Source organism: Hirundo rustica, chromosome 12 (assembly GCF_015227805.2).
Source record: "Hirundo rustica isolate bHirRus1 chromosome 12, bHirRus1.pri.v3, whole genome shotgun sequence".
NCBI lineage: Eukaryota > Metazoa > Chordata > Aves > Passeriformes > Hirundinidae > Hirundo > Hirundo rustica.
The window spans coordinates 11,673,984-11,697,265 of NC_053461.1; the positions used below are offsets into that span (position 1 = coordinate 11,673,984).

General features: G+C 59.2%; 3 protein-coding genes across 6 annotated transcripts in view; all 3 read left to right on the forward strand.

Annotated features, from left to right (window-relative positions):
• Nucleotides 1-3,482, forward strand: part of MTMR14 (myotubularin related protein 14) — a 31,171-nt gene extending 27,689 nt beyond the window's left edge. For both annotated transcript variants that reach the window (XM_040076471.2, XM_040076472.2), the window contains one exon: nucleotides 3,121-3,482. In XM_040076471.2, the coding sequence (XP_039932405.1) occupies nucleotides 3,121-3,298 (178 nt within the window). In that variant the 3' untranslated portion in view covers nucleotides 3,299-3,482. The remainder of the gene's footprint in view (nucleotides 1-3,120) is intronic.
• A 398-nt stretch (nucleotides 3,483-3,880) lies between these two features.
• Nucleotides 3,881-10,737, forward strand: CPNE9 (copine family member 9). Its single transcript, XM_040076799.2, has 21 exons — nucleotides 3,881-3,985; nucleotides 5,461-5,501; nucleotides 5,582-5,628; nucleotides 5,811-5,914; nucleotides 6,097-6,136; nucleotides 6,303-6,305; nucleotides 6,774-6,850; nucleotides 7,073-7,136; nucleotides 7,250-7,353; nucleotides 7,434-7,538; nucleotides 7,916-7,957; nucleotides 8,050-8,125; nucleotides 8,196-8,249; nucleotides 8,387-8,448; nucleotides 8,724-8,770; nucleotides 8,852-9,033; nucleotides 9,222-9,349; nucleotides 9,465-9,567; nucleotides 9,644-9,701; nucleotides 9,846-9,919; nucleotides 10,033-10,737. Exons 1-21 carry the CDS (start codon nucleotides 3,909-3,911, stop codon nucleotides 10,183-10,185), a joined length of 1,641 nt encoding a protein of 546 aa, XP_039932733.1. The 5' UTR covers nucleotides 3,881-3,908; the 3' UTR covers nucleotides 10,186-10,737.
• Nucleotides 10,738-11,429: 692 nt separating this feature from the next.
• BRPF1 (bromodomain and PHD finger containing 1) lies at nucleotides 11,430-23,101 on the forward strand. 3 transcript variants are annotated; one of them, XM_040076796.2, is made up of 13 exons: nucleotides 11,430-12,055; nucleotides 12,943-13,902; nucleotides 16,131-16,287; nucleotides 17,364-17,495; nucleotides 17,782-17,910; nucleotides 18,884-19,196; nucleotides 19,680-19,991; nucleotides 20,974-21,261; nucleotides 21,351-21,498; nucleotides 22,042-22,178; nucleotides 22,261-22,379; nucleotides 22,487-22,641; nucleotides 22,728-23,101. In XM_040076796.2, the coding sequence occupies exons 1-13, from the start codon at nucleotides 11,460-11,462 to the stop codon at nucleotides 22,909-22,911; spliced, it is 3,630 nt and encodes a 1,209-aa protein (XP_039932730.1). In that variant the 5' UTR covers nucleotides 11,430-11,459; the 3' UTR covers nucleotides 22,912-23,101. The 3 variants fall into 3 exon arrangements, with proteins under 3 accessions (XP_039932730.1, XP_039932729.1, XP_039932731.1); XM_040076795.2 differs by having other exon boundaries at nucleotides 19,677-19,991; nucleotides 22,728-23,100; XM_040076797.2 differs by having other exon boundaries at nucleotides 19,677-19,991; nucleotides 22,042-22,163; nucleotides 22,728-23,100.
• The last annotated feature ends 181 nt before the right edge of the window (nucleotides 23,102-23,282 follow it).

Here is a 23,282-nt window from a genome sequence, read left to right on the forward strand (position 1 = left end):
TGCCTGCGAGCACTGCAACTTTATCACTGTGGCACTTTCAGAGAAGCCTGGGAGCCCATAACAAACGGTTCCAACTTCTCTGCCTTGATGTTTTCTATCCACAAACTCAGTCCCTCTTTGAGCACTCTTTGCGTATGCTGAACACAAAAAGAGAATGGCATTTTCTCTGCCTAATGACGGGGGAGCTCTTTGCTTACTGTAGGAAGAAGAGGTTTTTCTCTCTTCCTCAAAGATGCTGAATTTGGGCATAATTGAGTGCAGTTGAGGATTCAAGTTTGCCAGGACAGGACTGGTAACCCAGATTTCTTGCTTTTCGATTTTGCTCACCTACATCTCCCCACTGGGGTCAGATCCTTGCTGGAGTAAGAGAAGGACTTTCCTTCTGTAACCCAAATTTTGTCTGGCCTTGTGCAGCATCATTTGCAGGTGCTGTGCTTCCTGGCCAGTGCAGAGCTACAGAGAGCCTGTGTCCTGCCACATTCTGCCATGTGAGACAGCTGGGAGACAAATGTTCCTCCCCAAATAGAAACCCACCTCTGGAAACTTGAAAGACTGGAGATGTGCTTTAATTGCTGTTAGGGGAGAACCTTGGTTTGTGCCTTCAGGCTGCAAACTCTCCATCAAGAAACTGAAATGGCAGATCAGGGGCTGCTGCTAACGAGCAATACTAGAGCTGTGCTGCCAGATGCTCGGTCCCTTACTGAGAGCTGAGTACGTGCTTTGGAGGCAGAGGGCGAGCAACATGACGACATGTGGCTCCTGTGAGACAGGCTGCCTGCCCTGGCTCTGTCTCGTGTGGCTGCGTGCTGTGCTGCTGAGCAGAGCAGCTGCCTTCAGGTTACACTGAAGCTACAAGATCCATGAATTGCCAGATCAAAACATTGCAAGAGTTGTCGGACATGGCCTCATGGCCTGGCCAGGATTTGTTCTTCTTTCCTGAGGACACACTGAGCTGCTCCTGCAGTAGTTTGGAGATGGGCAAGGGAGAAGGGACTGAAGGATGGGCATCTATGAATAGTGACTGCTTTACTGTGTCATGAGCCTGGCTGTGCTTGGTCACTGCTGATCACCAGCAAGTTGTTGCTGCCCTTGGAGCTGGATCTGATGTCAGAAGTGGGAATTCAGTAGAGAAACGTGAATCAAAGTTGATATGCTTATGCAGTTTGTAGAGTGACTGCTTGGGGCAGTGAATTCAAAGGAGGAGAACAGTGGTGGTGTTTCTCCTCTGGGTGCTGTGCCCTGTTCAGGTATTCACTAAAGCTGTGGGTTGCTTGGGAGCTGGGGACTGCTCAACTGAAGGGGCTGGAACCAGACATTGCATTGAAAGGATGGAAAGTTCCCGGCAGTGTTCTATTGAGCTTAACCCAGAGCCTCCATCCTCTCTCTGCTCTGCATCACCCCTGTTTGCTCAGGACTCCATTGTGGTTTTATCCCAGTTTTTGCAGCCCGACACAGTATGATTTTATTTTTTTTTAATTCCATTTAAGTTCCCACTTTGCATCTTCACTGGCAGCAGCTCGATGAAGGTATGCTTTTCACAGCCTACTTCTTGTGCTTGTGTGGGGCTTGTCAGGGTTTACTTCGAGCTGGGGTTTTGACAGCCTCCTCTCCTCCCGCACCCCAAGCTGCAGGCAAGCGGGCAGGCTGTAGGAAGTGTAGCGGGGCAGAGTGCCGTGGATTTGGCAAGGAAGCGCGACCTGCCTCCGCGGTGAACAGTTCAGGGTGAAATGCTGCAGCCAGTCTGCAGGGCTTGGTGTGGGGCAGTGGCTGGCTACTTGACCCTGTGCCTTGGAGTGTCTCACTCCATGAACAAACCGAAAAACCCAGATGCAAAATCTGCCCCGTAAAGAGGCGTGAGAGCCACAAGACATGGGACCTAACTGCTGCACACCCTCGCTTACCTCTGCGTGTGACATCTGAGATCGCTGTACTCGGGTGCAAGTAAGTCCTGCCTTCACGGAGTTTATTTTAAATGCTAGCAGGTTTGCGAGTTCCACATCCTAATTAGGTTGCCAAAAAGTATCACTAATGTGTTTAGATATGTTGTTGCCTTTTTTTGCCCTCTGGCTTCTTTTATTATCAGACACAGTAAACAGCGGCCTGGTTGGCTGCCTCGGCATCGCTTGCTGTTTATAGGCCTCCCACCATATCCTCTTGCTGCTGTTTCCGGACCGAAGCTGTTGGCTGTGGGTGGTTAACACTTCCATTCAGATGAGCTGTGCCAATTTATAGCCAGCCCAGGCACTGGAAGATTAAAGAGAATTTTTTATGGGGAAGGTTCGCACTGTGCCCTTGGAGTGACCTTTGAGGAATGTCTTAATCTCTCTGGGAACCACTGGCATGTTGCAGAGGCAGCACAGCAAGAATTGTTTTAGGCTGGAGAGCTTGGAACAGCTGCCTCTGGGACCCAGTGTTGCTTTCCCCTGCTCCCTCGGCTGATGTCTCGCCTTCCTTCTGCTGTTTTGCCCCTGTCCCTAACTAGGTGTGTAGATCAGCAGGAGAGGAAAGCAGGTCCCATGGGAAGTCATGCCCTAGTCTGCTCCTGTTTGCCAAGAGCAGCCATGCTGGGGAGCAGAAGTAAAGCACTGCTCAGCTCTCCTCTTCCTATGGCTAGAGTGTTCCTTGGGGCTTTTGTCACCTTGTCTGCTCCCTCTCATCCCTCCCTTGCACAGAGCTGTCTGTGCTGGCACAAGCACACGAGGCTGGGGCTGCTGCAAATGAGGGATGGTTGCAAATAGGTTGGAAGCGACTGGGCACAGCACATGTGGACAAGCTTCATCTGTGTGAGGAGGGGATGGAGGTGGCGCAGGGACTCATGTCAGCACCCACTTGGCCAAAGCACCACTGTGTTTATGAACTGCAGCCTTAGGAGCACCATGGTGGTGGGAGAAACAGGGGACAGTGTTTGAAGGAGGAAACTCCGTGCGGAGCAGGAGACAGGCTGCAAGCGGCTCCGTGGGTTGGATGAGGAGGCAGTGGTGCCAGCTGCCACTGGCACTGTGGACAAAGCCTTTGGTAGCTTGCACTGCCTTAGCCACTGCAGCCCTATGTTATAGGAGTGAGAGGCTGGGGTGTGGAGAGGGATGATTGCAGTCACTGACCTCCCCTTCTCTCTCCTAGACTGGTGTCAGCGAGTGACCGTGAGTCCCGTCTGGAGGAAGTGCGTTCTGCCTTTCTGGCATGCTACAGCCGGACCATCGGCCTAAAGGCCGTGCCGCCCAGCCCCTCAGGGGCCATCGGTGGCCTCCTCGAGCAGTTCGTGCGGGGCGTGGGACTGAGAGGCAGCAGCACCCTCTGAACACGGCGTTCCCAGACCGCTGCCTGGAAAACTGGGGCTGGCGCGTCCCCCAGCAGAGTCCTGGGACCCTCTTGGTGCGGGCACCTGCTGCACCCAGCGCCCGCCACCAGCGCCCCCTGCTTGGGGCTGGGGGGTGCGGGGTCTCCGGCGAGTCTCTGCAGTAAATGACCCGAGCTGTGCCCTCTCCTGCCTCCTCTCTGGGCTGCGGGCGGGGGCAGCGGGGCCTGGGGGGGGCGGCGCGGGGGAGCCGCGCTGCCGGGGGCGCCACTCGCTATAAATAGCCCGGCCCACTCTTCACGAGCGTCGGCACCGAAATAACACCGAGCCGAACCCGGGAGGAAGCCCCCGGCGGGGCGGGCTGGGGGCTGAGCCCCCTCTGCCCCTGGCTGGGAATCGCGGGTGGGACGTTCCGGTGGAGCCGATCCCCAGGAGCCGAACGCTCTGGTGCCCGGGTTGGTGGCCCCGCTGCCGGCAGGGACGGGCCGTCGTGCTAGAGCTGTGCTGAGCCGTGCGTGTGCCGCGCCGTGCCCGTGCCGTACCCGCCCCCGGGCGCGCCTCCTCGGCGGCGCGGGAGGAGGCGGCGCGGAGCATCGGCGGCACCCGGGCGGGGATGGCGGCTCCGGGAGCGCTGGAGCCGGCGGCCGGCAGCGTGCCGGGCACCAAGGTGGAGCTCACCGTGTCCTGCCGGTGAGCCGGGCGAGGGAGCGGGAGGGCGGCGGCTAGTCCGTGGGCGCGGGTGGGTGCGAAACGCACCGGGATGCGCTGCGGGGCTGGTCGCGGCGTCCCGCTGCCCGCCGCTCAGCCCCTGGCTCGAGACGTTGCGAGCTGCGCGTCCTTCTCTCTCCCCGGGTGGCTCTCGGTGCCGGGGCGTATGCCCGGCGTCCCGCTGCTACCCGTCCCGTCCCTTTCCTGGGGTCCCATGGGATGCTGTCATCGGGCATGGCTGCGTGAAGCGACCCGATGCCCTCACCCGGGGCCGGGGCGCGGGACGGCCCCTCGAGGGGCGATGCTTGTGGGAGGTGGGTGATGCCGGCCGGGCGCAGGGTGCCGGCACTGGGGCGAACGGCTGCCCGACTCGGCGAGCTCGGTGCGAGGCAACGGGACCGGGAACGTGGCAGCGGGATGGGGACTGCGGGAGTGGGGCTGCTCTGTGCCCCAGCTTCTGGCCGGGGTCCGCCGGTCAAGCGGCGGTGGCTGAGCCGGTCTAAATATAGCCCGTCGGAGGCACCGCCGCTCGCGGCCGGGGTCTCTCTCGCGGGGACAGGCACCAGCGCCCTGCTGGGGGGTAGCGTCCCCCTGCCGTGGGTCCTGTGGCACGGAGCGCTCCCACCCGGGTGGGTATTTCCAGCACGTCGCGAGCTAAGCAAACTCTGGGCCGGGCCGGGGGCTGTCGTGCCCTCTCCCCGCTGCTGAGCCCTAGCCCCCGCTGCCAGCTTCCCGGACAGCAGGCAGAGGGACTGTGGGGCCGCGGGGCCGGGCAGCTCCAGACAGGGACCGGTGTCACACCTGGAGACAGCCCATGGCAAGGGCAGCCTACGGCTTCGCAGCCCCAGGACCCAGACCAGAGCAGGGTGGGGTCTCTCCACTGCGTGCTGGGGCCAGGGGAGCTGGCTTAGCTATGCAGCCGCCGGCCGTGCCCCAGCCCACCCTGTGCTGCCGCCCCGGGGGTGCGGGAAGTATCCCAGCAGAGCCGGTAGCATCCCCCGGCACTATCCGGTGTCACACCGCGCACAGGACGACGATCAATCCCTCTGCCGGTAGGTGTGTCGGGGGATGCCCACTGGCTGCTCAGCCCCTGCTCCAAGTGTCTCCTTTCTTCTCACTTCTGCGCCCTGCCATTAGCCAAGCTCCTGCTGCCGGGGCGCGGCGGGCACTCAGCCGGAGCCGGCGGCACCGGGGAAGGTTTCATCCTGTAAATGGGTTCCCTGTCATGTTCAATCATCATCAGCGCTGGAGACGCTGCTCGCCGCTCGCCCTGCTGCCCCACCGAACCTTGCACAGGAGCCAGCGTGTCTCCTTGGGAATGCCGGTGCTTTTATCCCTGGGTGCCAGCACGGCCTTCTGGCACCGTGCTGACCTGGGATCAGGGGGATAGACATGGGACCCGTTGCTGGGCCAGGTGAGTGGTGCTCAGGGTGGCTCACACCTGGCTCTGCCCTCAGGAACCTGCTGGACATGGACACCTTCTCCAAGTCCGACCCAGGTGGGTGGCGGAGCCGGGCAGGGAGCACGGCACGGCACAGAACACGGCACGGCAGCCTGGCTCTGCTCCTCTCTCCGCAGTGGTGGTCCTCTTTGTGCAGGTCTCGGGAAGCAGCGAGTGGAAGGAGGTGAGTGTGGCCCCCTCTCCTGGCTAATCCCCGGCTGGGTTAAACGGGCCCATATGGCCACCCGTGTCCACGCTAATGATCCGGCCCCGCCAGCAGCGCTAATCCCCCACCGGGATTAGCGCCGAGGCAGCTGCAATGGGGATGGGTCCTGCGGGGGGCCACCCTCACCCCTCTCCCTGCAGTTCGGACGCACCGAGGTGATCGACAACACCCTGAACCCCGACTTTGTCCGCAAGTTTGTCCTCGACTACTACTTCGAGGAGAAGCAAAACCTCCGCTTCGATGTGTGAGTTAGGTGGCTGGGAAGGGCTTGGCCCCACTGAGGGTGGAACAAAGCACCGAGTCAGTAATAAAAAAGGATAATAAACAAGAATACAGTATTGGATAGCCCAGATGGGTGGGGAAGCAGGGCTGTGTGCTGGAGCATCACCGCAGGCACCAGCTCAGGGCTCTGCTCTCCCACACCAGCTACAACGTGGACTCCAAGAGCTGCTCCGCTTTAAAGCAGGTGAGCACAGCCTGTGCCGGGGGGACGTGAAGTGACACCCCGGCGTGACACCATGGCGGGACACCCCGAGGCTGTGCCCTGTGTGGGTGCTGTCGGGGGGGGACAAGAGTCCCTCAGAGGGCTCTAACCTGCTCTTCATCTCTCCGTGCCCCATGGGGACTGGCAGAAGGTAGGTGCCTGCCACACACCAGCCCCTGCTCTGGCCTGGGAACCCAGCCCTCATGGGAATGCCTGGTGGGGCACGATGGGGCCAGGACACTCCATAGGGTTGGCTTTTGAGAGGTAGGATGGGTCTAGTGTGGCCCAAGGGGTCCAAGACAGGTCAGTGCATGTAGGGCAGTTTGGAGGGGTGGGGGGGACACAGGATGGGTCCAGGGATGTGGGCTGGCCCTGGGGGCACAGAATGAGTGTAAGGTACATGGAGCAGGCACCTGGGATAGTCCTGGGGATGCACAATGAGTCCTGGGCTGTGACATGGTTCTTGGGTCACCTGTAGGTTCAGGAAACTTGGGGTGGCCCAGAGTCAAGTTGGTGGCAGGTCCCATGGGTGCACTGGGAGAGAAAGTGGTGGGTGTGGGTGGGAGGGGACTGGGGCAACAGCCCTACAGGGTCTCACAGTGTTTTGCTTGGGGCACAGGACTTCCTGGGGCAGGCATTTGTGGCACTGGGAGAGGTGATTGGGTCCCAGCGTGGACGCCTGGAGAGACCCCTAACGTGAGTCACACCCTGTGGTGAGGTGAGGTGGGAGGGTACCACATTGTGTCTCCACCACCTGCCCCACTGGACCTCTCCCTGCATGTCCTGTGCTGGAGATTCTGGCCACACTGCCAAGCACCACCATCTGTGGGACAGAAGCCCCTGAACCAACCTGACCTCACCTCTTGCCCCTGAACTGTCCTCCTTGTCCTCAAGCTGACTGTGTGTCTCCGGTTCCAGGGGTGTCCCAGGGAAGCGGTGTGGGACTATCCTGCTGCTGGCCGAGGAGCTGAGCAACTGCCGGGTGAGTCCCTGTGTCCTGGCTGCAGTGTGGAGAGGGCTGCATGGTCCGTCAGTACAGAAGCTGCTGGTGCCAGGGATGAGGAGGTGGCTGGCAGTGACAGTCCCTGTCCCCAGGACATCGTCACGATGCAGCTGTGTGCCAACAAGCTGGATAAGAAGGACTTCTTTGGAAAATCCGATCCTTTCCTCGTCTTCTATCGTAGCAATGAGGATGGCACGTGAGCACAGGGACCCAGTGGGGCAGACAGGGTGCCAATGTCACCAGACGGCATGGCCCAACCCTGCCCTGCCCCCCCAGCTTTACGATCTGCCATAAGACAGAGGTAGTGAAGAACACACTCAACCCGGTGTGGCAGCCCTTCACCATCCCTGTGCGCGCCCTCTGCAATGGTGACTACGACCGGTACAGGAATGGGGATGGGGATGGGGACAGGGACGGGGCAGCTATGGGGCCAGAGCAGGGTATGAGCAGCTCTTTGTGGGCTTGGCCCCGCAGTGGCAGGCAGCTCAGAACTGGGTCCCGATTGGTTTTTTTTCTCTTTTGCAACCCAAATTACATAAAGGCATCCCCCTCCTTTCCAGGGCCCCCACCGTGACCCAAATTTCCTGCTCCCTCCTGGCAGAGCCGCAGGCTGGGCAGGCAGGGCGGCTGTGCTGGAAGCTGGTGGGCAGGGTGCTCACTGCGGATTGCGCTGTGGGGCTGGGTGTCCCCAAATCAGAGGCTGGAGGGGCTGTGCCAGCCTGGCTGGTGGCTCACCCACTATGTGCCTTCACTTTCAGGACGGTGAAGATAGATGTGTACGACTGGGACCGGGATGGGAGGTGAGGGAAGGGACATCAGGGTGCTGCTGAAGCTTCCCAGGGCACCTTTCACCCAGGTGCCTGGCCATACTGACCCTGCGTTCCCCCTGCAGCCACGACTTCATTGGGGAATTTGCCACCAGCTACCGGGAGCTCTCTCGAGCACAGAGTCAATTCACAGTGTATGAGGTAGGGTGGTGGGTCAGGGTGAGGGCAGGGTGCACTCCATGCTGGAACTGACTCACCCCTGTGCCTGCAGGTGCTGAATCCCAGGAAGAAATGCAAGAAGAAGAAATATGTGAATTCTGGCACCGTGAGTGGGGCTGGGGAGTTCCTGGGCCTCCTGCCTTCCAGGGGCTGGTGCTGCTCCACCTGCTGTGTGTGCCGAGTTGGGACACACTGGGAGCCCCGCCCTGGGGGGGCTCGAGATCTGATCCCCTGTGCCTACAGGTGACACTGCTCTCCTTCTCCGTTGAGTCTGAGTTCACCTTTGTTGACTACATACGGGGCGGGTGAGTGGGGGGCCGGGAGCCCCCCGGCTCCTCGAGATCCCCCATGGCTGAGGGTCTCGGGGCAAGGACAGCAGTGACAGTGAAGGTTCAGCCTGGGGATGACACGGGAGCAGTGGGGCTGGGAAGTAGACAGAACAGTGGCATGGGGCTGTGGGGTGCTGGCTGGGGAAGGGGGGCCCAGGCAATGGGTCTGGGCAGGGAAAAGCCACTATGGGGCTGGAAGATGGTATCCCTGTGCCATGGGGCTGGCAGCCTCCCTTGCTCTCCCCCTAAAGGACACAGCTGAATTTCACTGTTGCCATTGACTTCACGGCCTCCAATGGTGAGTGTACCTGGTGTCTGGGGGGGTCCCCATCACCGTGGGGCTGGCCACGGGGCAGGTGCGATGGGCACTGTGCCGCAGGGTTGCCATCACAGCCCACCTCGCTGCACTACGCGAGCCCCTACCAGCTGAGCGCCTATGCCCTGGCACTGAAGGCAGTGGGGGAAATCATCCAGGACTACGACAGTGACAAGCTCTTCCCTGCCTATGGCTTTGGTGCCAAAGTCCCACCTGACGGCAAGATCTCCCACCAGTTTCCTCTGGTGCGCCCTCCCTGTGGGACAGGGCTGAGACAGAACCCAGCCCCCCTGGCTGTGGGGCAGAGCTGGTCTTGGGGTGCCCACAGCAACTTGGTGGGGAGGGGAAGCACCCTGGCCACGTTCTGCCCCAGCATCCCACAGCCTGGGGGACACCAGGAGTGTCCCCTCAAAGTGCCCATCTCTGTCCCCAGAACAACAATGTGGAGAACCCCAGCTGTGCCGGCATTGAAGGTGTGCTGGAGTCCTACCTCCAAAGCCTGCGCACCGTCCAGCTCTATGGTCCTACCAACTTTGCTCCCGTCATCAACCAGGTGGCTGGGTGAGCACGGGGGCTTTGTCCCCTTTGCCATTCCCAAATACCATCTGTCCCACGGCAGGGTTGACTGCCCCACACCACTGGGGTGCTTGAGGGACCCCATCCCTTTTCACCATAGGACAGCTGCCCAGGTGACCGATGGCTCACAATACCACGTTCTCCTCATCATCACCGACGGTGTCATCTCTGACATGCTGCAGACCAAGGAAGCCATCGTCACCGTGAGTACACCCTTGTTGCTCTGAGTTCACCTTACATGGGCACTGTCCTGGCTGACACCCTGCCTCTGCTCCACAGGCGTCCTCCCTGCCCATGTCCATCATCATCGTGGGAGTAGGTCCAGCTGAGTTTGAGGGTGAGTTGGGACTTGGGGACACCAGGGAAGAGGGATAGAAACATCGTCTCTTTCTCTGGGATGCCGAAGGCATCCAAAGGGCTGGTGTTTCCATCCCCGGTGTTCAGCCCACCGAGGCTTGGTGACACCAGCTGTTATCCCCAGCCATGGAGGAGCTGGACGGTGATGAGGTACGGTTGTCTTCCCGGGGACGATATGCCGAGAGGGACATTGTACAGGTAACTCTGGCACTGGATCCCACCTGCCATGGGTGAGAGATGCTCAGTCCCCCTTGCTGAATCACACAGCAAGAGTTGTTTCCAACCTGACTGCAAACTTCTTGCCCTCAAAGTTTGTGCCATTTCGGGATTACGTGGATGACTCAGGCAACCAGGTGCTGAGCATGGCCCGCCTGGCCAAGGACGTGCTGGCTGAGATCCCCGAGCAGCTGCTCTCTTACATGAAGACCCGTGACATCAAGCCTCGCCGGGCAGATCCTGAGTAGCTCTTCCATGAGCCATGGGACAGGCTGGTGGGGCGAGGAGATGTCACCTTTTTTCTGCCAGTGGCCAGGGCTTAACCATGGAGATGTGGCCCCATTAGGGAGATAATCAGCTGCTATGGTTGGTCAAAACAGGGCTGGGACCCACTTCTGGCAGTGAGACGACAGGGCTGGACATTCTCGGCTGCCCCTTCCTCCTGCGTGCTGTCCAGCAGCAAGGCGGGACTGTCCCTCAGCCGCGGCAGTGCGGGCAGGGCCAGCGCCGGGGGGACACAGTGTAAGCGTGTGTGTGTCCCGGGAGAGCAGCCTGGCGGCTGCCCCATGGGCAGGCTGACCCTGAGTGCCTGCCGAGGGTCTCAGTCCCGCTGCTCCTTGGGGCAGGGGCCTCGCCCTGCTCCTGCCTGCCCCCCATTCCTGCCTGCACCTCGCTCCTGCCTGTGCCCTCTCCTCCGCCTCTGCTAACCCGGGCTGGCCGGCCTGCCTCATGCCCTGCCCCACGGCCGGGGGGTGCCGGGGCGGAGGGAGGCGGGTCTCTACTGCGTTACCGACTGTAAATAAACTGCTCAACCGGGTCTGCTGCCGTGCTGGGGCAGGGGGAACGAGGAGAGCAAGGGCGACAGGAAGACCGGTGGGGCGGGGGAGGCCAGGGGGGCGAAGGGACCGGCGGGTGTGTAGCCGGGCTGGGGGAACCGGGAGAACCTTGGAAATTGGGGTAACCTGGGGGACCGTGGTGTCCGGAGGGACCGGGAGGCTCGAAGGGGTGAGGGGGGCCAGGGGGGCCAGGGGGGGCCGGGTTGGGGCGGGGCCGGGCGGCGGCAGCGGGGTCTGTGATTCGAAGCGGCAGATTCGCCACCGCCATCGCTGCGCGACCCGGCCCCGCTCCGTCGCTCCCACGCGGCCTCCCCGCCCCGTCGTCGCCGCCGCCGCCCCTTTCCCCGTCCCCTCTGTCCTCGCTGCCTCCGCCGCCGCCCGGTGCCGCCGCCCGGCCGCGCCGTGGCGAAAGTGCGGTTGCTAAGGGCGGTGCGGCGCTTTACCCAGCGGCCGCCCCGCGCCAGGCGCCGCCGCAGCTCCATTGTTGGGGCCGGCCTGGGCCCGCCGCCGCCGCCGCCGCCGCCCATGGAGCCGCCCGCCCGCTGAGCGCGGCCCCGCGCCGGGGAGCGCCGCCGCAGGGAGGGAGCGGGCAGCGGGGAGCCAGGGCAGGGCGGCCGGGGCCCGGGGAGGGGGCGGCGGGGCGGGGGGCCCGGCCCGGCCCGGCCTCGGCCCCCCGCGGCCCCGCCATGGGCGTAGATTTCGACGTGAAGACCTTCTGCCACAACCTGCGGGCCACCAAGCCGCCCTACGAGTGCCCGGTGGGCACCTGCCGCAAGATCTACAAGAGCTACAGCGGGATCGAGTACCACCTGTACCACTATGACCACGACAACCCGCCCCTGCCCCAGCACACCCCCCTGCGCAAGCACAAGAAGAAGGGGCGCCAGGCCCGCGCCGCCAACAAGCAGTCGCCCAGCCCCTCCGAGACCTCCCAGTCGCCCGGCCGAGAGGTGATGACCTACGCCCAGGCCCAGCGCATGGTGGAGGTGGACCTGCACGGCCGCGTCCACCGCATCAGCATCTTCGATAATCTCGACGTGGTGTCCGAGGACGAGGATGTTCCCGAGGAGGTGCCCGAGAATGGGAGCAATAAGGAGAACACGGAGACGCAGAGCGTCCCGCCCAAATCTGGGAAGCACAAGAACAAGGAGAAGCGCAAGGACTCCAACCACCATCACCACAACGCCTCGGCCAGCACTACCCCCAAGCTGCCCGAGGTGGTGTACCGAGAGCTGGAGCAGGACACCCCTGACGCCCCACCTCGTCCCACCTCGTACTACAGGTATTGTCCGTGGCTGGGAACAAAGAGACTCCTAGGCTCTTGCCGTGGGTTTGGAGGTGAAATTGGCCCCACTCCGTTCAAGTGGCTTGGCCCGTGACTCCTGGCAGTGGCCTCTGTCTGCCTGTCCCAGGTCTCACAGAACTGTCTGTTCCATGGCTTCAGGCTCCTGGGGCTCTGCCCGGTGTCACATCACAGTTCTGAGGGGTCTGTGCATCTACAAAGCTCTCAATTGCTGCTTAGATTATTGCCAGCAGTTTGATTGCTGCGCTCTTTCCTTGCTGGAACAGCACATAAAATCAAAACAAAATCCAAATGTGTCCTTTTGCCTCTCATTCTGTTCTTTGGAGGTGTGCTAAGATATTTTCAGAGCCCTTCAGCACCAAGGTCTACCTGTAGGATCTGTCTGTTTCTGGACATAATTCTTGTTATCCTGCAGTACTCTGTGAGAGATTTGGTGGATGCAGTGGCCCCAGTTAATACCTCAGGCAGGAGATAACAGAGCGCCCTAACCAGAATTAATGAAACATGGTGCCTCCATGCATGGTTATTGTGTCTTGGTCGTGAGGCTGCTGCCTCCAGAGCACTGGCATTTGCTGGGTGGCACATGCAGGCCCCCTCCTTGCACTGATGAGCCTCCAAGGCCTGACTTTGCTCCTTAGACCAGTGTTGTTTTGTCTCCAAGATGCTGTTGTGTTGCTGTGCTAGTCAGGGTGCAGCAGCACCTCCCGCTTCTGCACATTCCTGCCTTGTTCATGTTTCTTTATTTTGACTAATGGCTCAGCTGGAGCATTTGAACATTCCCTAAGTCACAGACAAATCCTAGAGTTAGGGCTCAGCAGCTCTAACGGTGTCAAACATGCCCTTACCTTCCTATGCTGTCCTTCCAGGTACATTGAGAAGTCAGCAGAGGAGCTGGATGAGGAGGTGGAGTACGACATGGATGAGGAGGATTACATCTGGCTGGACATCATGAACGAGAGGCGGAAGAACGAAGGCGTGAGTCCTATTCCCCAGGAGATCTTTGAGTACCTGATGGACCGGCTGGAGAAGGAGTCCTACTTCGAGAGCCACAACAAGGGGGACCCAAATGCCTTGGTGGATGAGGATGCCGTCTGCTGTATCTGCAACGACGGGGAGTGTCAGAATAGCAACGTCATCCTCTTCTGCGACATGTGCAACCTGGCTGTGCATCAGGAGTGCTACGGGGTGCCCTACATCCCTGAGGGACAGTGGCTCTGCAGACGGTGCCTGCAGTCACCCTCACGCGCTGTGGACTGCGCCCTCTGCCCAAACAAGGGAGGGGCCTTCAAGCAGACGGACGATGGGCGCTGGGCACACGTGGTCTGTGCCCTCTGGATCCCGGAGGTGTGCTTTGCCAACACCGTCTTCCTGGAGCCCATTGACAGCATCGAGCACATCCCACCCGCACGCTGGAAGCTGACCTGTTACATTTGCAAGCAGCGTGGCTCTGGGGCTTGCATCCAGTGTCACAAAGCCAATTGCTACACTGCCTTCCATGTCACCTGCGCCCAGCAGGCCGGGCTGTACATGAAGATGGAGCCCGTCCGGGAGACGGGTGCCAACGGTACCTCCTTCAGCGTGCGCAAAACCGCCTACTGCGACATCCACACACCGCCAGGTTCCGTGCGCAGGCTTCCCGCCCTCTCCCACAGCGAGGGGGAGGAGGAGGATGAGGAGGAAGAGGAGGAGGGAAAGGGCTGGAGTTCTGAGAAAGTCAAAAAAGCAAAGGCCAAATCTAGGATCAAGATGAAGAAGGCACGGAAGATCCTGGCAGAGAAGCGAGCTGCAGCGCCTGTGGTTTCCGTGCCCTGCATCCCCCCCCACAGGTATGACCTGCTGCCCTCCATGGACTGGGGAGAAATTTCTCCTTTCCTCTGTGCTTTGTGTCCTGCTTTCCATGTAGGCATTATCCTATTCCTCTCCTTAGCTTTTTGCACAGGTGCCTCTCACTTTGTTGCCGCAGAGGACTGTAGTGGTTTCCCCTGTGTGTCCTGCAGAGGGGCAGGGCCATGCACTGTCCCACAGAGGTGTCTGGGCCCTCGGCAGAGCAGGAAATAGCTGCTGTTGGTTTAACAGTAGAGAATGAACTTGGCCGGATGCGTCAGGGAGCAGCTGGAGGTTCCCAGCACTCCTTTCCTGTTTTGCTGACCTCAGGCACTGGAATAGACGAGGCGGAGAGGAGGGAACTGCTCTCCTTTCTGCCGAGATCTCTTTTCTCTTGAGGATGTGTCAGGCAAAAGACAGAAGTGTGGGAGTGATTCAGGCCTGGAAAACGGCCTAATCCCGGGGTTATTTTGCCTCTGAAGCAGAGAGGTCTGGGGTGGGGATCCCTGTGCTCTGCTGAGCAGGGCTCCTCCATCCCAGCAGCCACGTCCTCCTTGCTGGTTTCCTGTGGTCCTCTCTGCCAGGCACAGCAGCAGCTGCTCCTTCTTGGCGCTGCCTGTTGGAGCAGGGCCGGGCAGCCACGGGTGCTGAAAGCTGTCTGTGAGGAGGGGTGGCTGGAGAGCACCAGGACTCCTGCCTGCCAAGGAACACCGCGGTCCTAAGGCTGACTCCCCAGCACGAGGCCTGGCTAGGGTTTGTGTTTCTGTCACATTCCAAACCTGTGGTTTCATCGGAAGGTGCAAACACCCTGTAGTTACAGTTGCAACTGCTTTGTGCTTTGTTAGATTGTTACACTGGCATGCAAATCTCAAGAGCATCTAAGAGCCTTGCCGCAGTTTGTCAGTGTGGTTTTATAACTCTGGATGTCCTCAGCAGCATGTAAAATCACATAAGGGCATTCTAGGATGTTTTTGGATCTCATTGTGACCCTGCAGCAGGCGACACCCAGTTGAAGCACAGGTTGGTCATGGAAGTGTTCGCCTTTGTGGTGGTAAGCCACCAATCCTGGGCTGCTGAGCTCTCCTCCTTCCTGTGGCAGGAGCTGTGCTGGGGCTGTGACCATAGGACACTGTCAAGACCCTCAGACCCTCCAGATTTATCTCCTGTGCTGTTGGAAAGGAGCACATGGAAGCTATGGGCTATGCTCTCTGGGCAGCATTTCATGACTTGGGGAGGCAGGTCTGTCACAAGGCTGCTGGCTTTTTGCCGTGGTTTGGTTGTGTCCCAAACCTATGTTTTTGCTCACTCAGGGCTTGCTCCATAGCAAGAACCTCTTTTCTTATGTGTGGACATGTTGGCAGGCAGTTTGCAGGGTCTTGTTGCCGTCACGCTCACAGCAAAACCCACACTGAGCTAGAAGCTGTTAACCTCTCCCCAGGCCTTCCTGTTGGGATTAATTATTCTTCAGGGGCTGTTGCCAGAATGCCACATGTCTTCCTGTGGGAGCTGTGCTTGGCCAGTGATGGCATATGAGGCTGCTGTCCCCAGTCTCTTCAGCTGAGGCTGATGCAGGCTGGGTTATTCCCTGGGAGGATCTGTCCCTGGGAGATGGGGAGATGCTGAGGGTTCATCCCTTTGTCTCTCTACTAGTGGGGCATCTCTGTCCAGCTCTGCCCTTCCAGACTATCTGCTGTTGTAGGAAGTAAGCAATCCCTTTTGCGTTTTGGGCTGTTTAGGATAGTCTTGGATGGGACCTCTGTTGTACTCATGCCTCCTGCTCCCTCCTTGTGCTTTGCCAGAGTTTGAGTTTCTCTATTAATATTTGGCCAGACCCCCCCCCCTGTCACAGCAAGTGGCCCTCAGCCAGGTAAATAATGATTTTGGGGTAGTAGCACCATACCACTTGTGGTCTCAGGGACCTTGGGAGCTGTTAAAGGTGCAGCCCCCAGTGTGGCTGTCTTGCACCGCAACCAGGCTTTGCCCAAAAGTTGACAGGAAGTAGAAAGGAAAAATGTGTTACGGAGAGGCATATTTCCTGGCATCCTCTGTTGTGCCTACCCTGTGTGACTTGGTGTTACAGAAAGTCCTTCTATGGAAAAGGATGTTCTCTGCCTGAGGAGCTTCTCAGCTGCTCTCGGGTGGCCTTGCTGCTGTGTGTCCCTAGCCGGGGCTTCTGCAGCAGCCAGGCTTGTCTCCTTGATCGACTCTGTGGTTCCTCTCCTTTCCTCAGGCTCAGTAAGATTACAAACCGTTTAACCATCCAGAGGAAGAGCCAGTTCATGCAGAGGCTGCACAGCTACTGGACTCTGAAGAGACAGTCCCGCAATGGTGTCCCCCTGCTCCGCCGCCTCCAGACACACTTGCAGTCACAGAGAAACTGCGACCAGGTACGGGCTGCTTGTTGGAGGGCTGCAGGGAACCCTGGCTGCGTGCGTGCTTCCTGCGCCTTTGGAGCTGTGGGCTCGGAGCCTTTCCTGCATGCAATGCCTGCAGGTGCAGAATGGGGGTCAGGGGTATGAGCTTTCAGATGAGGAAAGGGCAGCCCCAGCTGCTTTTGCTGCTTCACCTTCTCCTCCGCTCTCAGTGTTCAGAGAATTGCCAGGCAGCGATGCCACTGGCAGCCTGCCACGAGAAGGGAATCCTGCCCTCTCAGGCTGCCACGCTGAGGGTAGTTTCTTTCTTGTGCCTGCATTTAGCCAGCGGTGATGGCAAACTAGAATTGGCTCTAGTATGAGGCTGCTGTGTCAGGCAGTGTTGAGAGAGTTGGCCAGGGATCTCCAGGAACAGTCTGGAACGAACTAAGGCCTGGCTTCTAGTTTCTGATACGGCTCCAGGAGTGCTCCCTCCAGGTGCTGCTTCCAGCCTACAATCAGCACTTCACAGATGTGAAGTCTGGTGCCAGAGAGGAAGACTTTTCTTCTGGCTCCCCATCTGAGCTGTAAATTTTCCTTTCTGAGCCCTTTCATGACTGACTGGGCAGGAGTTTCTCCTGCCTTAGTCCACTCTTACTATTTTTGCTGGAGAAGAGTTGAGACTGCTTCTGCTCCGTTTTGGCTATGGCAGGATAAAAGCTTTAATTTTTTTGGTGCTCCAGAAATGAAAACAACCAGAGCTGTGTTCCCTTTTTAACTCTGTCAGAGCTGTGAGCAGCAGCACAGACCTCTTGGGCAGCTGCAGGCAGTCAGTCAGTTGTGTTAGGAAGAATGTTTCCAGAGGCCCAGGATATGCACCTCCTGACATCCTAAGGGCTTGGTGGCCAAGGGAGAGGTATTTAGCTCTCATCAGAGGTGAGACTGGTCCTGAATCACCTGCCTAGATTACAAGAAAGGAGCTGTGACCTTTGCTGCACCAGTGGGTCAGGCATGTTGGTTCCCTTTGCCAGGGGGGAGCCTCAGCACACAGTCAGGAAGGTGGAGATGGGAGCACATCTTCTATCAGCTCATGGTCTCTGATGTTCCCACAGAGAGACACTGAGGATAAGAACTGGGCCCTGAAGGAACAGCTGAAGTCATGGCAGCGCCTGCGCCATGACCTCGAGCGTGCGCGCTTGCTGGTGGAACTGATACGCAAGCGGGAGAAGCTCAAGAGAGAGACGGTAACGATTGCCCCTCCTTGGGGAGCCGCTGGGGTGGGCGTCAGCAGGGGCTCCTTAGAGTGCTGTAGGTGTGCCAGGCTCTGCTCCGATGGCTCCGAGCAAAGGTGGCTGCTCTGCAAGGCACAGGTGGGACGCACAGGTGCTGGAGCTGGGGCAGTCCCTACCCCTCAGCAAGGAGAGGAGAAGGGTTTGCTGTCCTGCAGGGCTGCACTGCTGCTCCCTGGGGACAGTCTCCACTGCCTGGCTGGGGCCAGGGGCTCAGCCCCGCTCTGTTCCTTTGTTTCAGATCAAAGTGCAGCAGGTGGCACTGGAAATGCAGCTGACCCCCTTCCTCATCCTCCTTCGCAAGACGCTTGAGCAGCTGCAGGAGAAAGACACGGGCAACATCTTCAGTGAGCCGGTCCCTCTGTCTGAGGTAACAGAAATCTACGAAGTAAGAACCCCTTCCCCAGATTTCTACTTCACTCAAACCTGTCCCTTGCTCGTGCCAAGGGCTGCCCAGGGTGTGCTCTGGTCCAGAAGATCCCTGAGCAGCCTGGTGTTGGCTCATGCATCCCAGCACCACTCCCTCACCCGAGGGGGGTGTGTAGCAATGCCCCTCCTGGGTGAGCTGAATGCAGAACAGCTGAGCTGGTAACAGCGGGGGCACAGCACTTGGCTCTTCCTCTGCGTGTGTTACCGGTGACACTCCAGGGGCTGTGAGCAGTTGGGGATTCCCACTGGGAAAGGCAAAGTGCCAGCCCTTAGCAGTAGGCGTGCCCTTACCTGTCCTCTTGTGAGGGCCTCTGCTAGATTCCTGAGTACAGCACAGAGATGGGTTTGACCCTTAGACTGTCACTGCTGCAGGCAGGGGAGATAATTCCTGAGACTGTTACTGAGTCCCTGCCTGGGAACATGGCGAAAGTCCACATGGTCTCTGCAAGGTTTTGGCAGCAGGTCAGCGTGGAGGCATCTTAGCAGATGGGGAGGAAGGCTGCACCATCTCACCTGCAGTCAGTGCTGCCACCCGGACGGCTCTGTTTTACCTTTCTGCACTCAGCCTCACCCCTGGGGCTGCACTTGTAGCTCCCTCTCCAGGGAATAACGTGTGGCATACTGGATCCCAGCTGCCTGCGGGCAGGAGTTGAGGATAGGATGCTGGCGTGTGTGCTGGAGCCATAAAAATGCTGTGGAGTGCATATCCGCTCTAACAGGTTGAGCACAGCACATGGGCTTCCTAGTCCGGAGGCGTTGCTGTTCCTCAAGCTGCAGAAGCAGACGGAATCCCCCGATGTGCTTTTGGGCAGAGCACAGGGAGTGATACCTCATTCCTCTAACAACTGTTTTCTTGGAGCAGGTACTGCTAACTGTGGCTCCTGGGCTCTAACTCTGGCTCTTCCCTCATGCAGGTCCCAGACTACCTGGATCACATCAAGAAGCCAATGGATTTTCAGACAATGAAACAAAATCTAGAAGCCTATCGCTATCTGAATTTCGATGACTTTGAGGAGGATTTCAACCTGATTATTAACAACTGTCTGAAATACAATGCCAAAGACACGATCTTCTACCGGGCAGCCATCCGTCTGCGGGAGCAGGGAGGTGCCGTGCTCCGGCAGGCTCGCCGGCAGGCAGAGAAGATGGGCATTGACTTCGAGACAGGCATGCACTTCCCCCACTGTGTAACAGTGGAAGAGGCTCAGATCCAAGACATTGAGGACGGTGGGTACTCGTTCCCTGTCCTGGGTTATGAGAGCTACTCAGAGGTAAAGCCTGGGCAGCATCAAGGCACTCAAGAGTCTGAGCTGCCTCTTCTGGGAGATTAAGTTGAATTCTGGGCTGTGTCTCCACTCCCTGGAGAGCTAGGGGTTTTACTAGCCATGTACTTATCAGCCCCATTAGGTTGGTTCTAGGCAGTGCGTCCTTTCTTTCCTTTCATCCTTGTTCCAGACAATCTGAGCACTGGTATTCTCCACACTGCTGATCAGCCTGCTTTCCCCAGTAATCCCAACTGGCTGACTTCCCACGGGGCTTCTTCTCTTGGTCTTTTAGGGTAACTTTTCTAAAGGGTTCACAGGTGTTTGGTGTCATCAGCTCCTTCTCCCCTGCAGGGAACCTGGATTGCCTCATGCCCTTTCAGGTAGAGGAGCTCCAGTGAGCTCCCAATTTCTTTCATCCGTCTCCTCCTCTTTGTTTCCCCAGAAGATGTGCGGCTGCTGCTCTCGGAGAATCAGAAACACCTGCCCTTGGAGGAGCAGCTTAAGATCCTGCTGGAAAGGCTGGATGAGGTCAACGCTGGCAAGCAGAGCATAGGACGGTCCCGCCGGGCCAAGATGATCAAGAAGGAGATCACAGTCCTGCGGCGGAAGCTCGCACACCCACGGGACCTGGTCCGGGAGGGGCTGGAGCGGCACAGCTCCTCTGCCAGGGGAGTCCTGCAATCCCACAACCCCTGCGAGAAGGACCTGCAGACAGACAGTGCTGCAGAGGAGAGCAGCAGCCAGGAGACTGGCAAAGGTAATGTTCCCTCCAGAACTGCCGGTCTGGGGAGCCATGGAGAGCTGCCTCTGGACAGGCCTGTCTGGGAAGAGGCTGCCCTGGCAAGTGCCTCCTGAGGCAGGACGACTGTGTGGGCAGCTCCCCACACACACCTCTCTCTTTACTCCTCCATGGGAACGAGGCAGGTGGCCTCTTGTGGGACAAGAGTCCCTTATCTCACATCCCCCTGTGGGGACTCCTCGTTTCCTGTAGTGCCTCCCTTAGGGGCGGGTGCCGAGTAGGATGTCTGTGCCTCCCCAGGCTCCCTCCCAGCCTGCTCACTGGATAGTTCGTAGTGAGCTGTGCCAGCCAAGCAGGGGGAGATTGGATGAAGGAGACCACGTCCTGTGTCTGGAACAGCCACAGCCTGGTGTGTGTTTGTCCCTGGGGAGGGTTGGCAGGTTGCTGGTGTTCACAGTTGCGGTCAGAACTCACCTGGTGAATACATCTCCTTGTCAGTTGAGGAACTGGATGCTGTTCCAGAGACTGACAGTTCCAGCTTTGTGATATGGGGCATGAGGTGGATTGTTTTCTCCTGACAGAACCTGCCAGCTTGGCCATGTTGTCTGGGTTTCTAGGGGCATTGTGGAGCAGGCTGCCTTCAGTGTCCCTTCCTGCCAGAGGGTATGGGAGGGAGTGGCAGCAGCAGTGACTGAGCTCCAAATGCTCTCTCAGGGCTGAGAGTCAAACAGGCCAGCTGCCAGCTCCCTGGATGGAGATGCTGAGCTGGGCTCTGTGGGGAGCACAGCAAAAGCTCCAGGCAGAGCTACCATGTGTCACTGGGGTTTTGCCACCTCTGCATCCCAGTCCTGTCCCCTAATCACTGGGAAAAGCAGGTTCTTCCTGCAGTGAGGGACAATCTTCTGAGATAACATTCCCCAGTAATGAAGCTGTTTTGTGACACCACTGCCATGCAGTCCCTGCCATCAGGGCTGCAGCTGACACCTTTTTCCTCTTCCAGGTCTGGGTCCCAATTCTTCTTCTACCCCAGCACATGAAGTTGGCAGGAGGACCTCTGTGCTCTTCTCCAAGAAGAACCCTAAAACTGCAGGCCCTCCAAAACGTCCAGGACGCCCCCCAAAGAATCGAGACAGCCAGATCACTCCTGGGCATGGGAGCAGTCCCATTGGGCCCCCCCAGCTGCCAATAATGGGATCCTCCCAACGGCAGAGGAAGCGAGGGCGAAGCCCACGCCCCAGCTCCAGTTCGGACAGTGACAGTGACAAGTCCACGGAGGACGCTACCATGGGTGGGTGCAGCCGGGCAGCTGTGGCCCCACTGGCAGCACATGGCAGGCTCTGGTGCAGTGGTAATGCTCTTTGTTGGGGTGTTTTTCAGACCTGCCAGCCAACGGTTTCAGCAGCGGGAACCAGCCCGTGAAGAAGAGCTTCCTGGTGTACCGCAACGACTGCAATCTTCCCCGGAGCAGCTCCGACTCGGAGTCCAGCAGCAGCAGCAGCAGCAGTGCTGCCTCAGACCGCACCAGGTACTGCCTCTGGCTCATCTCTGCTGACAGTGGTGCTGCCCAGGGTGGCAGTGGGCAGCTCTGAGCCTTGAGTTTCTGGACAGGCATCCCATTTGGTGGTCCCCGTCTTGTTCGTCTTGAAGCTCAGATGCTAATCCCTAGAAGTCTGTGGGGTTTGTGCCTTTTTTAATATAAAACCTAAAGGTGCAAGTGTGCAGCTAAAGGGCTAGTAGGAGGCATGAACTAGGGAATTCCCTATTCGCACAGTGGCTCTCTCATTGGCCCTTCCAGCAGCCAGCACCAGCAGGTTCCTGCCTGTGCCTCTAATATGTATCAGGGCACATCTTCTGGGACCTCCCAGGTGGAACTGGGTGAGGGTCTGGCTCGCACAGTGGCAGAAGTACCATCCCACCTTTCTGCCTGGTACTCCACCAAGTCCTTCCTGGTGCCAAGGCTAGCAGTTGGAGGCTACAAGCCCTGGTGTCCCACCACTCTGGCCTCTGGAAAAAGAGTTTTGGGAAGCTTAACATGACTCCTACAGGCTCTGCTCCCTGTTCTCTGCAGCACAACACCCTCCAAGCAGGGAAGAGGGAAACCTTCCTTCTCCCGGGTGAACTTCCCAGAGGACAGCAGTGAGGACACATCAGGGACAGAGAATGAGTCCTACTCCGTGGGCACAGGACGAGGTGTGGGGCATGGCAGTAAGTACTGTAGCTGCGCAGCCATGTGCCTGGCTGGCACCGTCACCTGGGGGGACACAGCTGACTCCCTTCTCCTGTACAGTGGTGCGTAAGGGCATGGGACGTGGCGCGGGCTGGCTGTCTGAGGATGAGGATTCTTCCCTGGATGCCCTGGACCTGGTGTGGGCTAAGTGCCGGGGTTACCCTTCTTACCCGGCGTTGGTGAGTACTGCCTGTCATCAGGGCCTCTGAAATACATGTTCCCCTCCCTGCAGACTGGCTCCTGGGGTCCCTGTTCTCCTCTCAGCCCTCCCCTGCTCTTTTTGCAGATCATTGACCCCAAGATGCCGCGGGAAGGCATGTTCCACCATGGTGTCCCCATCCCCGTGCCCCCCTTGGAGGTGCTGAAGCTGGGGGAGCAGATGACTCAGGAAGCACGCGAGCACCTCTACCTTGTCCTCTTCTTCGACAACAAGCGCACTTGGTAAGGCCAGGGCACCGAGGGCTTTGGGGGGGGGTCCCCAGAGACGATTGTAACCCTCAAACGAGGTGGCCCCCCGCTCTCCGCAGGCAGTGGTTGCCCCGGACGAAGCTGGTGCCTCTGGGGGTGAACCAGGACCTGGACAAAGAGAAGATGCTGGAGGGCCGCAAGTCCAACATCCGCAAGTCGGTGCAGATCGCCTACCACCGCGCCATGCAGCACCGCAACAAGGTGCAGGGCGAGCAGAGCAGCGACTCCAGCGAGAGCGACTGAGCCAGTGCCGCCGGCCGCTCCCCCACCGAATCTCAGGGCAAACGGGGCTCGGTGACCCCCACCCCGTGCAGCTGGCCTGCACCCATGGGGGGCCGGGGGACCGGGAGGGGTGGGGCCGGTCCTCCCGTGCCCCCCCACTCTCCCATTCCCGGTGCCCGCCCCCCCAGCCCGCCGCTCCCCGGGATGCTGTTCTGGCCTCCGCCGTGCCCCAGGGCGGCCCCCCGCGCCCCGCACCCCCGTGCTGCCCCCCACCCCTGGGCCCAGCCCCTCGGCGGCCCCGCGCTCGGACGTTGTTTGTATTTATTTTGAAGGAAGAAAAAAAAATCTATTGATTCTTAGAAAATAAACCTCCGCTGCGGAGCCGCGGCCGC